Source organism: Prunus avium, chromosome 4 (assembly GCF_965620075.1).
Source record: "Prunus avium chromosome 4, drPruAviu1.hap1.1, whole genome shotgun sequence".
NCBI classification, from domain to species: domain Eukaryota; kingdom Viridiplantae; phylum Streptophyta; class Magnoliopsida; order Rosales; family Rosaceae; genus Prunus; species Prunus avium.
In genome coordinates, this window is record NC_142287.1 from 23183963 (window position 1) to 23200736 (window position 16774).

Here is a 16774-nt window from a genome sequence, read left to right on the forward strand (position 1 = left end):
GAATCCACTTTTCCGTAGTTTAGATTATATTAAAATAGAATATTGTTTGTATATATTAAAAAAAAAGAAGCCAACCAATGTGAATAATAAAAAGTACGAAAATAAATGCTCACGTTAGCTAAAGCCTGAACCTTCGTCATTGGATGGGCCTAAGTCCTTTTATTGGGCCTATTGAAAGAACAGCCGATGGAAAAATACTAACACAAGCCTGTTTATGAGATCTTTTTTTTTTTTTTTTTTGATGCGGACTGTTTGTGAGATCCATGGAACTTGGGATATTAAGAAAATTTCATAAAACAAAGAATTCACATATTCATGCCTCAAGATAACCTTGCTGCTTCGTTCAAAAGTATCCGTTGAGAAATAGTTGGTAGCATATACATGTAGTATGACATGAATAGCTAAATGGTCTTTATCACCCAACCTATCTATTGTTCAATAACTCACACCACTTTGATCTATAAACTAAGGCTCTCTCATCTTCCCTCTCAATCCCATCTTAACTCTCATTCTCACTCTTTTTCCTCTTTACTCTAGCACAAAAAATGAAAACTAAAAACTAAAATTGAAATGGTTATCAAACGGTCCCTAAGTTACTTGTTTTGAAAGTATGCACAACAAGTAAACAAAGCAGCATCGATTCTTAACGGCCCTCCAAAAGTGTAATCGATATTTCGTTTGTTGAAGATGTTTGATTACCTGAAGAAGAGCCTACTTCATGTGATTCCTTTTCTATAAAGAAACCAGGTTGTTTGGGCTGAGCCAATGCAATCTCACTTCCCAGCATGATAACCACAGATGCCATGCTCGGTCTATCCTCGGGATGATGTTGCACGCATAAGAGACTAACATGGATGCAACGTAACACTTCCGATAGAGTACATGAGCTTTCTAAACACGTATCAATCAGTTCTAAAGGCCTTCCTTGAATCCACAATCTCCATGCCTGAAACATGTCAAAACTCCTTTGTGGTCAATTGCCATTCACACGTCTAATATGTATCAAGAAGAAATTATACTGCTGATTCTTACATGTCCAATAAGGTTATGACTGTGGTTTGGATGGTAGAATCCCCTATTTTTCCTTCCACTTATGACCTCCAGCACCAAAATACCAAAGCTAAATACATCCGATTTGACAGAAAACAGCCCATCAACAGCATATTCAGGTGCCATATAACCGCTGTTGAAAGTAGAAACATCATATGCAAGTGAGAACATAATAAACCATTAATGAGGAAGAAAACTAGATCATGCAAAATATTATAAGAAAAACTTACTATGTTCCAACAACTCTGTTTGTATTTCCACCAGACTGATCTCCTCCAATTAATGTTCTAGCCAAGCCAAAGTCTGAAATTTTTGGATTCATTTCATTATCAAGTAAAACATTACTTGCTTTGAGATCTCGATGAATAATCCTTAGCCGGGAATCCTGATGGAGATAGAGGAGACCCCGAGCAACACCGCAAATAATGTGGAAACGTTTAGGCCAATCTAACAGTAGTTCTCCTCTCACACTATCTGGCAAGTTTAATCCAAATCCAACTTCAGTTCAAAACTGTTTAAAAACCTACATATGAATTATATTAAAGCAATTAATTCTGCCTAAATTTATAAGGTACCAAAGGTCCAAACCAAAAATAAAGGAGTCCAGGCTTCTGTTGGGCATGTATTCATAAATCAGCATTTTCTCCTCTCCTTGAGCGCAGCATCCAAGAAGCTTTACAAGATTTCGATGCTGAAGCTTTGCAATCAGTATAACTTCATTCTTGAACTCATTCAATCCTTGGCCAGAACTTCTTGAAAGCCTCTTCACAGCAATTTCTTGTCCATCTGGTAGTGTCCCCTGGAAATTTACAGTATTTCAAAATATTGTGAAACTCTGGATGTAGTTATTTTTTCTTAGTTTGGCCCTTAAAATACAAGTTACAAATTTACCCTGTAAACAGGTCCAAATCCACCTTCTCCGAGCTTGTTATCGCTTGAAAAGTTATCTGTGGCACTAGCTACTGTGGGCAGGTCAAAGAGCGGGAGCTCCAGATCCTCCTCTGGTTCCCCTTCATTGTTCATATTTGTTTCACCTATCTCTGTTTTCCCACATGTAGTATAAATGGGGATGATGTCAGTGATAGCTTATAAGTAAGAGTAAAGGAAACAAAAACTTATATATGCAAACGGACTATGTACTAATTTAACCATCTCTTTTAAAGAAATAAAACTCCATACAACTTTAAATCCCTTTCTGTCAAATATTCATCAAAATACAATCTCTTTTCACGAAATTAAACTCCACATATTTTTTGCAAAGATGGTCAAGGTAGTTAATGTACCTTTTAATTTTCTCCTGTTTCGGTGAAAGTAATATCCAACTAACAGCACTACAGAAAACACTACTGCTACGGAAACTGCAATTATCAGTGCTGTCTTCACTTTACCACCGCTTTCTTCATCATGTTTGTATGATGCAGTAGAGAAGATGAGTAAAATATGCAGCAAACAATAAAGGAAAAATCAGGTCAATGATTTAACTTAGATAGAAGAAAAATGGATTTCTTATCAAAACAACATGGAATCAACAATCGAGCTACATGTCACATAAAAAGTATTTAACAACCAGCCAATGTTACAAAGTTCCATACCTAATTCTGAAGCTGACATTCGAATATACTGATCCTGCCCAGCAGCTGGAAACTGCCTGATATCTATAAGATCACCCAACCAGATGGCGCAGCCAGTACCTCCTCCTCTGATATCCGAGCTTGTATAAGCCATACAGGAACAGTTGTTCAAGCATTTGGTTCTGCATTCCTTGAGATTCATACTTTTGTTCACCCAAGAATGTGTAGTATCTGGCAGTTTCAAGCCAACAAATTTGACAAACCCATCTTTATATCTTTCCTGGCAGCTTAATGGTTTATTGCGCACACATCCTAGAGACCAGTCCGTCAAATTCCATTTTTCTTGAGACTTAGGCTTGAATCCTTTTAGACATTGGCAGACTGGATTCTCACCAATGATACACTTTCCATTGGCTCCGCAGATGCCATAATTATCACACAAGTCTCTTGGTACTGATGAATAGGCCTTCCAAGTTTGATCTGCTTCAATCCACGTAAAGCGATCACGAGTACTGGTGGTTTGGTTCAAAACTATTCTTGAGATTACAGACTTATTTTGAAGGTTGTACATGTAGTACACTTCGTCATCATTATAGACAAAGTCAAAACTATAAAGTGGATTAGGCCTTAATTCTGGTGAACCACTGAATCTCAGGCCATTCCATGGGCCAGTACGATAGTATTTTGCAGTGCCTTTCCGAACATATGCCTCAGGATAAGTATCACGTTCCATTTCAATCCCATAAGTGAAATCTCCTGGACACGGGTCTTCTGAATTTTTCCATGCTGATAAACTCCGTTTTATACCTGTCCTCAAGTCCCATCCCATCTTCATTCCTGGTAACAACGTATCAGAAGGATTGTCAAAGCTTTGCCACAAATAGGTTCCTGCATCTCTTAGTACCAAATTCCCAGAATCTAAAAGCTCTACTGTTGCACTTGGGGCATGTTTAGCTGAGCTTATCCACCAAACAACACTCTTATTCTGACCTAACAGCACAAGATGTCCTGTACTGTTTATCATCAAGATGCCGGAAGAATCATTAATGGGGTTGCATCGGTTTGCAACCCACACAACAGTTCTAACTGGGATGTTCTTGTACCAAATTCCCAAGTAACGATTCTCGGAACTACCTGGACTGAAGAAACCAAGCTCAAAGCTTCCACCTTTTGAAACCAAGGTCGTTCCATCACGGATAGACTGGGAGGGACTAATGCTGTCAACTGCAAAGGAAAGTGTGAATAACAGAAAGAAAAAATTAGTACCGATCATAAACGAAAAACAAAGATGACCCATTTAGTTTTTGTTCTGGATCTCCCTCCCTACTGGTTCCTTTCAAGGTGTGGATAGAATTAGAAAACACCCTTGTGATTATTAACTGAGAAGACCCTGTATGTACCGTGAATGACACGACAATTGACTAGTAAGTGTCAAACAAAGTAGGGTAAATATTCAGTTATGCTAAGATACACTCATATTTGCTCATATTATTATTCTTCTCCAATATGGAGGTATTTATACAAGTACAAAGATATGTTAACCCTAAATAAAATAGGAAATATATAAAAATTACAATAGGAAGTAAATCTCTATTACAATAGGACTAAATAATAATTGGTAAGTAACCAAAATTCTAATGAAATAAGGAACCAGAATCCTAACTAAGTAAGGACTCGCCAACACTCCCCCTCAAGTTGGGCAAAGATATTTCGCATGCCCAACTTGACAAGCGAGTTATAGAACACCATACTTGAGAAGCACCAATTGTAGAGAAGGTCTTTTTGTCAACTACGAGTGAAACAAATGACAAACTAAAGCAAAGTTCGCAGCGGAAACACAAGAGCAAACCCTAAAAAATAGGGCACATAGCAGAACACAGAAACCCTGTGAGCACGACAATAGATAAGGCAGAACACAGAAGCCCTGTGAGCACGGCAGAAGATAAGGTAGATAGCAGAACACAGAAACCCTGTGAGCACGGCAGAAGATAAGGCAGAAACCAAACCCTAAAAAATAGGGTAAGGCAAGGCAAACACACTAGCAAAGGCATGAGCAACAATACTGGCACCAAAACAGGCAGGAGCAACAAGACAGAGACATAACAGGCATCATCAACAGCAATACAAGGCATTGGCATTGGCACCAGCAACAGCAGAGACAACTTCTCTTCACTCCTCTTCTCCCCCTGAAGAGAAGGGGTCGATGGAGCCATATGATCAATGGTATTTAAGAAACATGCACTGACTAACACTGAGATGTAGCAGAATCAGCCATGGCAGATAGGTGGTTAAATTGTAGCAGAATAGATGAGCAGCGGTGACAATAGCAAGGTAGGCAACGATGACGGTAGCAAGGTAGACGGCGGCGGCGGCAGACTAGGATTATAAGCTAGATTTATAGTGCAACGGAAATAGGTAGTCTCTAGGGTTAGGGTAGAGACAGATCAAAACACAGTAACATCATCGGCAATGACCATAACAACGGAAACAATAGCGGCAATGGTAACATCAACGACAGTAGTAGAGGTAATGGCAACGACAATAGCAACAACAACAGTTCTTCCATATCAACTTTAGCTAATTCACACAGACAACTTCTCTTCACTCCTCCTCTCCCCCTGAAGAGAAGAGGTCGTCAGAGTCAAGAAATAAGCAACATCTTCATGGGAATATGTCAAGCTAATGGGGATACGTCAATAAACATATCCTTTTCACTCCCCCTCCCCCCCTTAAAGAGGAGGGGAGGAAAGCACTTAAATTGTAAGGAGAACGCAAACACAGGTCACAAGAAAACCTAGGCTCTTATACCATGTCAAACAAAGTAGGGTAAATATTCAGTTATGCTAAGATACACTCATATTTGCTCATATTATTATTCTTCTCCAATATGGAGGTATTTATACAAGTACAAAGATATGTTAACCCTAAATAAAATAGGAAATATATAAAAATTACAATAGGAAGTAAATCTCTATTACAATAGGACTAAATAATAATTGGTAAGTAACCAAAATTCTAATGAAATAAGGAACCAGAATCCTAACTAAGTAAGGACTCGCCAACAGTAAGTAGTATGCATTGAAAACTTGGGCAACTTCTGATCTTTACAAAATGCTGATGTATCTATTTATCAAGAAAAGAACATTAATGCTGGAATTCACATAGCTATCATAGCATATGTATTTCTCAGTATGTTATGAGTGCAAGACTGATAACCCAAATGACTGGTAAGCAGCCAATGCCATCCTCATTCATACATCAAACGATTGTGGAAAAATTGCAGGTCAAAATTGAATTTTTTTTTTGTTACCTTCTGTCTTGATCGATAGATCACGTAACTGTGTAGAGATATGGTACAAACCAGTTGGCCAACTGAGCGCATCAATGCTTGGTCTCGGGCCCCACCAATCCGCAATTGAAAGACCAAAAATTTGTTTTAGTGAAGAAAGAATTTCCCTCCTTTCACATTCACAGGTTGCGTCTTGCGGTTCATTCTCCAGCTAATAGTTCTGGTAATTAAGGTCACAATCAATAGAGGAGTGTCTCGGGAAATAAAAAGCCTGAGAAAGAAATTTGAGTTTTTCGCTCCAATTTTCCTTTTTCTTTCTTCCAGATTTCTTGGGAAAATTGGCTCCTTAAAGGATGTAAGGAGGCTAAGTCTGGAGCAAAGGTTCTACAAAAGACTTTTCCACGCGTTGGCTTGGTTTTTCACCTGTTTTCAATTCGCATTTCAAATAGTTTTGTAACCCCAAAGTCAATGAGATTGTTGGAAAGCTTGTGAGCTGTCTTGGAGGTTATGAATTAGTTTGGGAAGCTTGTGACTTCCAATATGTTGTTGTAATTCTAGTGCATGGCTTTTGATCCCAAACATTAATGGGGGTGGCTGGAATCCAAGGCATTGATATGAGCAGTTGGACATCCAAAAGTATTGAATATGCGCAGTTGATGTTTTGTAGTAGCCAAGGCATTAATATGGAGGGTTCCCATCCCAAGGGCATTAATGAGGTGGTTGGCAAGATGGAGAGATTATACAATAGTATCGTAGCACAAATGAGGTGATGCTACGGCCCAGTAGTTTTTCAACACGTGGTAAAATTTTGATAAGTCGGACATTGCTTAAATGCGTTTTAACGTCATTACTGTTGTTTTCAAGTTACAGTTCTAAGGTAAATTATGTTCCTGTTTTTTGTTTTTTTGAATTATGTTCCTTTTTTCTGCTTAGAAACCGAAAGAAAAGCTTTTGGGTCCAAAAGAAAAGCTCTTCACAGTTCAAAATTCTGATTGATTATTTCAAGTATGGATGAGATTGTTGTTTTGTTTTCTTTAATAATCGAGAACGATATCATATTGTTTTGGGTGGAATCAAGATTTGAATGTGGTAGTCGGCGAGGTCAAGGCGGTCGTCGTGGTGCTTTGCAGCGGTTGGTCTGGACCAAAAAAAAAAACTAGTCTCCATCGCAGCCCCTCCCTCCTTAGCCTTGTAAATGACAACTGATTGAATGTAGGATTTTTCGAACCCAACTCCAGATTGCACCAACACCTCAGAAGATTCTAAAAAATTTCATATGTGTCTTGATTATTAACAACAATGAATCCTCAATTTCATCAACGATTTAAGAAGAAATCAAAAAATTGGCTTAAAGGAATTGAACAATAGAAAACCCAGACCTTAAGAGTAAGAGATAAATTTGAGGAGCTTCAACAAATTATCAGAAATTTCGATTAGGAATAGCTTCATAGAAGAATCTAGTCGGTTAAAAGCAAACGGTGTTAAACCGTCAGACGACCACAACGACGTTGCCTAATGTTACAACTTCATTTGAGTTTAATTGCTGACGTGTTAAAGTTTTATTGCGTGTCAAAAAACTACTGGGCCGTAGCACCACCTCATATGTACTACGGTACTATTGTATAATTTCTCGGCAAGATGAGGTAGCAGCTAAATGGAAGCTCCCTACTTGTCTATTTAAGGAGGAAGCACAGAGATTACAAATATGGAACAGCCCAATGCAAAGCTAAGAGTTGGGAGCTTGTTGTAAGTTTAGAAATCAAGGAGGGAAAACTAAGTGAGAGAGTTTACAAGAGCATCAAGGGTTTGAGCAATGTGTGACACAGAAAAGAGAGCTTGGGGAGAGAATATAGTTCTAAGGGGATTTCTTTGTAAACCAAGATTGTAACTTATTTTTTCATTTGTGAATTTTCTCAAGGGGATCACCAAGAGGACGTAGGCATAGCCGAACCTTTATAAAATTATGTGTTCTTTGTGTGTTTGCTTATTTTTCTGAGTGTGTGAGTGTTTCATTCATCCTTGTGAGTTGTGAGGGTTTGTTAATCTATTGAGAACAAGATCAAAGGGAGTTTTCGCACAACAAGTGATTTTCAGAGCTGCATTTGCAGCATGTATTAGTTCATGGCCAAGTGTTCTTACGATTTCCAAAAAGCTAGTGTGTTCGAGATAGCGGGTGACAAGCAAATTGGTAGTGAGAGCAGCTCATATCAATCGAAACAACCACAGGTGGTCAGCATGAAGATGGAGTTGAAGCCTTTCACTGGGAATGGGAACTTCACGCTTTGGTAAAGAAGGATGAAGTCAACCCTTACACAGCAAAATCTCTACGTTATCTTGGGAGGCAAGAAGAAGAAGCCAACAATCATGACAGACGAGGAGTGGGGTGTTATGGATTAGTTGGCTAGAGGAGCCATTGAGAACTACATCGTAGATGAGGTGCTCATCAACGTGATGAAAGACACAGCGAAGTAAACATGGGAGAAGCTCAATGAGATGTTTGAGGGGAAGTTGCTGTCCAACAAGCTCTTCCTCAAAGAGGAACTCGTTAATCTTCGTATGGAGGAGGGAGGAAATCTGATGGAGCACATAAGCAACTTTAATATGTGTGTTACTGATTTGCAGAAAATGGAAGTGTTGTATAATATGGAGGATAAGACACTTATGTTTTTTACATCCTTGTCTCCGTTCTATAAGCATTTCTGAACGACGTTTATGTTCACGAAGAGTACTCTAAACTTTGAGGATGTGGTGCAAGATGTGATGATGCATCACAGAATGTCCCAACGTTAGGAAGAGGGCTCTTTAGATGCACGTCTAGTTGTAGGGAGCCATTCAAGCAAATGTTGAGGCAAGAGAAGCAAAATGAGGAATGCTAAATCTAAAGACAATGAAGGCTGCTTCAAGTGTGGATTCCAAATCTTTGGAAGAGAAATTGTCCGATATGGAAGGAGAAATTGAACAAGATGAAGAATGTCGAAGATTCAAGCGTAGCAAACGTGTCTATTGGAGATACAAATGATGAACTTTTGACGGTTATAGAGGAGAGTAACGAGAAAGTCATGGCAAATCCTTCGGGTGAGAATTATACTTCAAGCTGGATTTTAGATTCCGGGTGTTCCTATCATGTGTGTACAAATAAGTTGATGTTTGACACATATAAGGCTAAGGAGGCATGCAAGATTATGTTAGGAGACAAAGCTACATGTGAAGTTTTGGGCATGGGCCAGTGAAGATCAAGTTGCAAGATGGTAGAGTCTTAGTCAGGTAAGGTTTGTACCTGCACTACGAATAAATCTAATCTCTCTTGGCTCTCTAGGGACCCCACTTGAGGTGGAGCTTGACACAGGGTTTGAAGAAGATGGGCAATAACAACAAACTCACAAAGGGATTCTACTTGAGGTAGATCCATCATCAATTGCAAGGTCCGGGCCTAAGGAATCCATTAAATTGTCCCTAGGTATGGATGGATGGAACAAGAAGTTTCAACCACGTTTTGGAATGCTTTAGGGAGCATGAAGCAGGAAAGTTGGAAGGGTGCATTGATGAAAAGGAATGATCCCATGAAGGAATCCGTTCGTAAATCCAAGAGCAAGGTTGGTTGCATGGGGATTTACAGAATAAGAGTGGGAGTGCAGATTGCATACTAAGGCATATCTAGGATTCAAGGTTCCATGAAAGCGAGGAGCACAGAGTTCGACATGAAGGATCTTATTTCTGCACATGAGGTCCATGTTACTAAAGTTTAAACTTGGGTGGAGTACCTCATCACCTAAGGTTCATTGAGGCCAAATTCAAATTTCTTGCCATGGTGGAGCTTTTGGGAGTTACCAGGACGATTCCAAAGAGATTTGAAGATACTCTGGAGGTAAATCATCTTCACAAAGGAGTTTAGGCTTGTCAAGGTGGAGATTTTTGGGAAAATTAGCTTTCCTAAAGGATGCAAGGAGGATAAGTCTGGAGCAAAGCGATCGATGACCCAGCAAAAGCGATGGGCCATCGATCGCTTTTAGGTTAGAGACGATTAGAAGCACTTCCTCTCAAAGCAATCAATCCCCCAACAAAAGCGATCGATCGCTTTTAAGTTAGAGACGATCATAAGCTCTTCCTCTCCACATCGATCGATCACCCATAATAAGCGATTGATCGCCTTTGTTCTGCATAAGACTTTTCCACACGTTTTTGTTTGTTTTTCCAAGTGTTTTTAGTTCCCATTCCAAATAGTTTTGTAACCCCAAAGTCAATGAGATTCTCTGGAAGCTTGTGAGCTGTTTTGGAGGTTAAGAATTAGTTTGGGAATGGGGGAACTAATTTGTAATAGCTCTAGGTGTGACTTCAAGTATGTTGTTGCAATTCTAGGTGCATGACTTCCTATCCCCAGCATTAATGGGGGAAGCTGGGAATCCCAAGCATTGATAGAAGCAGTTGGACATCTAAAAGCATTAAATATGTGCAGCTGGTGTGTCGATCGTAGCAGCCAAAAGCATTATATGCATAAAACCAATTGAAATCTAAGCCAATGAAATCTAGATGGTTGCAAATTCGAATTCAGATCACTGAAGCAAATTATAAGGGAAGAAGGTAAACAAAAAATTAGACGTAGTGCCCGTTTGGCATTGTTTATTTGGGATGATAAGTGATTTTTTTTAAATTTTGGGAAGCCCAGCCTGTTTGGTAAACTATGAGAAAGCTATAAGGGAAAGCAGCTAATGAGGTGCTTTCATTTTCTGATTATGCGGGAATCAGTTTCGAAGAGGTGCTGGGGTTAATGAAATTTACAAACTTTCGAAAATACCCCAATCTATTTCACGCAATCTCTTCTCTTCGTGTGTCTTCTTCTTCGCATCCCTTTGCTTCTTCACGCCATCTCTTTCACACAATTCTCCTTCTCTTGAATCTCTTATATTCTTCCTATTATTTAGTCAACATAATGTCTTTTTTAGTCATTATACACAACTCACAACACTTTCACAAAAAGAATTTACCAAACACTTAGAAACTGATTATTGTACCAATATCACTTTTAACAAAAAGTTTATCAAACGCCAAATTGCTTTCTCTTATAGCAAATCTGACAGCGATTATTTTCACAGCACAACAATGCCAAACTGGCCCATAGCATGAGATGAATAGCTTTGTGGTCTTTATCTAGCCTCAATGCTTGAACCTAGTACAGTTTCACTTCAATCTACAAACTTGCATGTTTTGGAAATATATGAACATGTCAAGATAACAGCAAGAAAATATATAATCAGCCATATCGAGCCTCCAAAACTGTAATGGATTCGTTGGCTGAAAACGATTGAATATATGAAGAATCAACTGCTTCATGTGATTCCTTTTCCATGAAGAAAACCAGTTTGATTGGGCTGAGCCAAAGCAATCTCACTTCCCAACATTATAACCAGAGACGCCATGCTTGGCCTATCCTCAGGATGATGCTGTACACATAAGAGACTAACATGGATGCAACGTGACGCTTCTGATAGGCCAAGTTCTGATTTGTTTCGCCTATTTCTGTTTTCTCTCATATAGTAGAAATGGGCTTCATGTTAGCGATAGCCTATAAGTAAGTGTAAGGAAACGAAAACTTATATATGCAGATGGAATATGTATACTAGTTTCACCATATCACTTCTAACCCAATTAAACTCGATCGAATTTTAAATCATTCTATCAAATACTCATCAAAATACAATCAAACAGAGCGATAGCCTATCAATTTACATCCCTTTTCTTTATCATGTTCGTATGATGCAGTTGGGACGTGTTTTAACTGAGCTTGTCAACCAAGCAACACTCTTATTCTGACCCGATAACACAAGATTGCATGTGTTTATCATTTCAAAATGCCAAGAAGAATCATTAATGGGGTTGCATCTGTTTGCAACCCAAACAACACAATTCTAACTAGGATCTTCTTGTACCAAATCCCCAAATAATGATTCGTGGAACGACCTGGACTAAAGAAACCAAGCTCAAAGCTTCCATCACTTGAAACCAAGGTCGTGTTGTCACAGATAGACTGTGAGGGTGTAAGGTTTTTATTTGGACCTTTATTGTATTTTGGCTCTTCTCTTAAACCAACAAACCCGTTGTAATATTAATTAGATTCTAGGTTAGAATCAGTGTGGGTTGAAGGGCTTCCATGTCTCCTCGTTGCAGTTCAAAAGGTAAAATCATATGCATAGATCACTTGGATTAATACATTCTCACTTGTATTAATCCATTCTGCGTCAGTTTTTACAGCTTTGTCAGATTCCTTTATTGCATTGATATTTTTTATCTGACCAAAGCATGGGGTTTATTATACTTATTATTGACTATCTTTACAAAATATTAAACCCCTTCTTTCTAAAGACTCTTGATTATTATATTCTTTCTTTGTTTTTGCACACACACCTCAACTATACTTTTGTGCAAAACTTGTGCTTCTGTATTTGACAAAAGCTTGAGAGTATCTTACTCACTCTCAAACGGCTCTTTGCTTTCCAGGAAGCATGTTTTTGTTTTGTTTAATAACCCATACCCTTCTTTACAGAAAAAGCTGTTTGTCTCCCACCTTTTTAAAGTGATGGGATTTTTCCTATTAATTATTCTTCTTGTCAAGCAGCCACATGCGGCTACTGTTGGTTCCCAAACACACCCATGCTATTTGGTTATATTCCTCTCCATACCTTGTCAGCCCACATGCTCTCCAAAAAGGATAAAACAATTCCTTATATTATTTTGGTTTTTGGAGCCGTTAACTTGTTAAAGTTCTTTTGCCTGTGGCTTGCTAAAACAAAGTGTTTTGAAATAGCTCTATATATTTCCCTTCGGACAGACTTGCATGAGAGGGCTTTCACTCATGCATGAAAATAGGTGCTGCACTTTCCTTTGAAATATGAAGCAGACCATTCATTCTTGATGGAAAAACAGAAACTGCACATACACTTAAAATCTTATGCAGTCATGTTTATAGTTTTTGAAAAACAATTCTAATTTGCTTTTGAGCATTCAAAAACAAGTTTTATTACTTTAGCCATTGTGATTTAATTGAGAGCATGGTTATGATTGCATAATTCATTGAAAAACTCCAAATTAAATCACATTGATTTCGGCTGAAGTTTCATTGTTTCATTGTTGTTATTTTGAGTTAAACTATATGCTTCAAGTTCATCACTTCTAGTTTAATCATCACAACACTTAGGTTTCATTTGTCTAGCTCAATCATACTTTGTGATTGAGATAGATGAATCTGTGAAACCATAACTCACTTCATACATCAAACTACATGCAACTTGAGCTTGGTGCTCTTGAGAGGATCTGCTGCTAAGAGATAAAGAAAAGGTACTTGCTGAAAGGTTGGATTGTAGCTACCTATAGGTGATAGATGAGCTAAGCCTTCTTTCGTTTTTCTTGTATTTCGTAATTGAGTAGATTGGATCTCTCCTGGCTTGGTGCCCCCAGTTTTTCACCCTGTTGGGTTTTCTGGGTCAACAATTATCGTGTGTTATTTACATTCCGCTGTTACTAGTTTTAATTTATTAACCACGAAATTGTTTTTGTTTGTGCTTTTGTGCTTTTGAAGAAGTGTAATTTAAAAAGAGTAGTCTTTTTCTTCTCGCCTACTTCACCCCCCCTCTGTAGGCTTTTAGAGCTTACGGCCTGGTTTTACAGAGGGGCTAATGATGTCCCTTGCCTAATGGTTCCTGCAAGTTAAGGATATATAATTAGAAAGAAAAGATGCTTGTGGTTGATAATTGAGAAGATTATATCCATCCACATTCAAACGTCAAATAATTGTGGAAAGTGCGAAATGGTTGGTTTTTGACAAGTTAAAAGTAGATTTTTTGTTGCCTCATCTTCTTGATCTACATAGTATTGTCAATTCATACATCAATGGTAGTGTCCTTAAGAAAGCATTTCTCCCCTACCCTTGTGAGGTGTCCTTTATTAATTAAATCAACAGAGCCCAAGAGCCCCGAGGCCCAAGACCCATCTTTTGATAATTAAATATATATATTTATTACATATATATATATATATTCCAGGCCCAAACCATGATGAGGCCCAACTTTGCCTCCACTAGGCCCATACTCTATTTAGTATTTCTAAAGTGTTGGTGCTTATAAACCATGGAAGTAAACAACTCCCCTTCCAATGTGGGACTAAATGAAAGTGTATTTTTCCTATACAAACTCTTAACACTCTGAACGAAAATTAGCGTTTTCTCCTCCGATTGTACGAAACAAAAAATAAGTACTTGGGCTCCCCTCTTCCCTTTTCCACTTTAAAACTTTCTGGCTTCTTCCTTTTTCTTCTTGTTTAAGACTCATTTTCAGACCAAAAACAAAAAACTGCTCATTTTAGTGATCGTTCCATAACAAATAATTTATGTATGTTTCGGGTACCATCGAATCTAATGCATATGGGATATGTGGAAATATTCTCCAATACACATAGGACATAAAAATAAAATATTTCCAAATGTCCCATGTATATTGGATGGTGCAACAACTAGTGTATCCGAAACATACAAAAATTTCTCCTCGTTCTCCTATAAGTAGTAACTCCTACAGTTTTGCCAATGGAAATTTGACATGTGTGTAGAAGTTTTTATTTTTGTATTTTTAATGAATTATTTTGGCACATGTGTGAAACCGTGATTTGTAGGAAGGAGAAGAGTATCTTGGAAGGGAGGCAAGCAGTATCCTTTTTAAAAACAAAAGACTTATGGAATTTTTCTCGATACAAAACTAATTATGCAATATACCTCTAATGTACTAATTGTTGTTGCTTTGACTAAGGGATCGTTAGGGACTGCTTCTTTAGGAACCCTTATGCTCATAAGCATTCTAGAAAAAGCGTTTTTATTATAAAGATGTTGTCTCATTTGGGACTGCTTCTCTAAGAAGTACTTCTGCTCATAAGTGCTTTATGGAAAAACACTTGGGAGTGCTTCTTGAAGAAGGATATAGCATGTGCTTCTCCAGAAAGCATTTCTATGATCTATAAGCACTTCTAAACTTTTATGCCAAACGCTGTCAAAAGCGCTTTTAGCCTTTTCAGAAGCACTCTCAAACATGCTCAAAATCTTCATAAGAAATCCAAGTGCTTCCTGGAAAAGCACTCGCTTATCCAGAAAGCACTTCCATGAGCCAAAATCACTTCTAAACTTTTCTACCAAACACTGTCTGAAACACTTTTGGTTGTTAGAAAGCACTTTTAGCCATTCTAGAAGCACTAACAGGCCCGAATTGTTATGTACATGAAACAAATGAAATGCTACTGTACCAAAATGACATTCTAATTGTTTAACTTGTACATAATGCAAATTTAAATTTAAGTGGAAGGGGTATGTAAAGTGGTTAAAAGATTCTACATCCAAGGTTCCTTGTTCGATTCCCCCCTTTCTCAATATCGCTAATTAAAATTCAAAACAAAAGATTATGGGTTGCACCCAAATTCGAGTCCCCTCTCTATATATTAGATCATTTATGATAATTTAGACTATTGCTTATAAATAAATAAATAAATAAATAAACATAATGACCTTTTTAGATTGCCAATAACTTCATATTTTGAAATGTCAAAAGTAATATATGAAATAGGAAATTCAAGTATTGAATGGCATTTTATAATGTCATGTGCTCTCCACCTATTATCATGGTACGAGAATGCTAAAAGTACGTAGCTGACCTAAACCACATTTTATTCTAAACTAATGTTAACCAAAGGTAGTTACTTAGGCCATCTCCAGTCATAGGGCTAAATGTAGTCCGGGGCTAAAAATTTAGCCCTCCAAAATATTAATTTTTTAAAGAATAGTGTAGGGCTAAATTTTTCCATCTCCAGTCATGCGGGGCTATATTTTAGAGTCATTCATATTTTATTATATATATCCAGCTATCACATCAACTTACTTTACTATTGGCTTTTAAAAAGCGAATGCATGGGCCCACAAAAATTTGGCCTAGACTAAAGGTGGGCTATATATGGCCTGGTTGGAGGGCTAAAGGGCCAAATGTGGCCCTCCAAATTTGGCCAAAATTTTATTTAGCCCATGGCTGGAGATGGCCTTATAGTTTTCACCATGTTAACCGAAGGTAGAACACATGCAACAACTTAAGTGAGATGGTACTAATGCACCAAGGTCAAAGGTGGTGAAAAATATTTTCAAAAGAGAGTAGGACTTCTATTATCTCACGTATGGTAAATTATTATCTTTATTTGTACTATTTTGTCTTTTCGAGAAATATTGTACAAAAGCATATTAAAACCATGACAAGAATGAATTATAAAAATTTCTTTAAATCAAAGAGACAATGGATTTTGATAATTTGTGGATTGCGATGGGTGTTCCTTTTTTTGTCTTTACAAGCCAACAAGCTTTTGGAAAGTATATATTCCTTTAATGGCGGTACATATGCAATTATAACCCACCAAATTAATTGACAATTTTAATTGGAGCCAGTTTCTTCAGCTTTTCAGTGAGCCTAGTGTCTGGAGAGAAACTCTCATGTAACGGGAATAGCACACTTTTTGCTATCCCTGGCCAATAACGCAATGATATGTAAGATAACTTTTCTACGCGTCATTGTGTTATTGGCCGGAAATAACAAAACAATGATATCCTAGTTACATGTAAATTTTTTTGCAGTGATTGAGAGAATGCAGTTAATGTCAATATGCTAAAGTCCTTTAACAAAATATTTTATAAATTTATATCTAACCTCAAACTCAAAGTCGTAAATGTACGCCATGGCTGATAAAGCAGGTCACGCAATTCATTTCTTTTCAATTCTTTTCTCTGCCTTATTATTCTTTCATTGACTTTAGACTTCGTTTTTTCTGAAGCTGGTATCTTTAAATTAGATTAAAG

General features: G+C 37.7%; 1 protein-coding gene across 2 annotated transcripts; it reads right to left on the reverse strand.

Annotated features, from left to right (window-relative positions):
• Positions 1–270: 270 nt before the first annotated feature.
• On the reverse strand, positions 271–3983 carry LOC110752211 (G-type lectin S-receptor-like serine/threonine-protein kinase At4g27290). Of its 2 annotated transcripts, XM_021952813.2 has the most exons (8): positions 3756–3983; positions 2643–3458; positions 2334–2447; positions 1942–2090; positions 1639–1849; positions 1281–1524; positions 1033–1183; positions 271–946 (listed from the first exon to the last, which is right to left on the reverse strand). In XM_021952813.2, the coding sequence occupies exons 1-8, from the start codon at positions 3916–3918 to the stop codon at positions 644–646; spliced, it is 2151 nt and encodes a 716-aa protein (XP_021808505.2). In that variant the 5' UTR covers positions 3919–3983; the 3' UTR covers positions 271–643. The 2 variants fall into 2 exon arrangements, with proteins under 2 accessions (XP_021808505.2, XP_021808504.2); XM_021952812.2 differs by having other exon boundaries at positions 2643–3983.
• Between the last annotated feature and the right edge of the window lie 12791 nt (positions 3984–16774).

Excerpts from the sequence above, each read along its gene's own strand:
- LOC110752211 (XM_021952812.2), bottom strand. The coding sequence starts at position 3,918 with ATGGGTCATCTTTGTTTTTCGTTTATGATCGGTACTAATTTTTTCTTT. Across the intron at positions 2,448-2,642 it reads AATGTCAGCTTCAGAATTAG|AAAGCGGTGGTAAAGTGAAG; the intron begins GTATGGAACTTT and ends AACATGATGAAG. Across the intron at positions 1,850-1,941 it reads GATTTGGACCTGTTTACAGG|GGGACACTACCAGATGGACA; the intron begins GTAAATTTGTAA and ends GTAAATTTCCAG.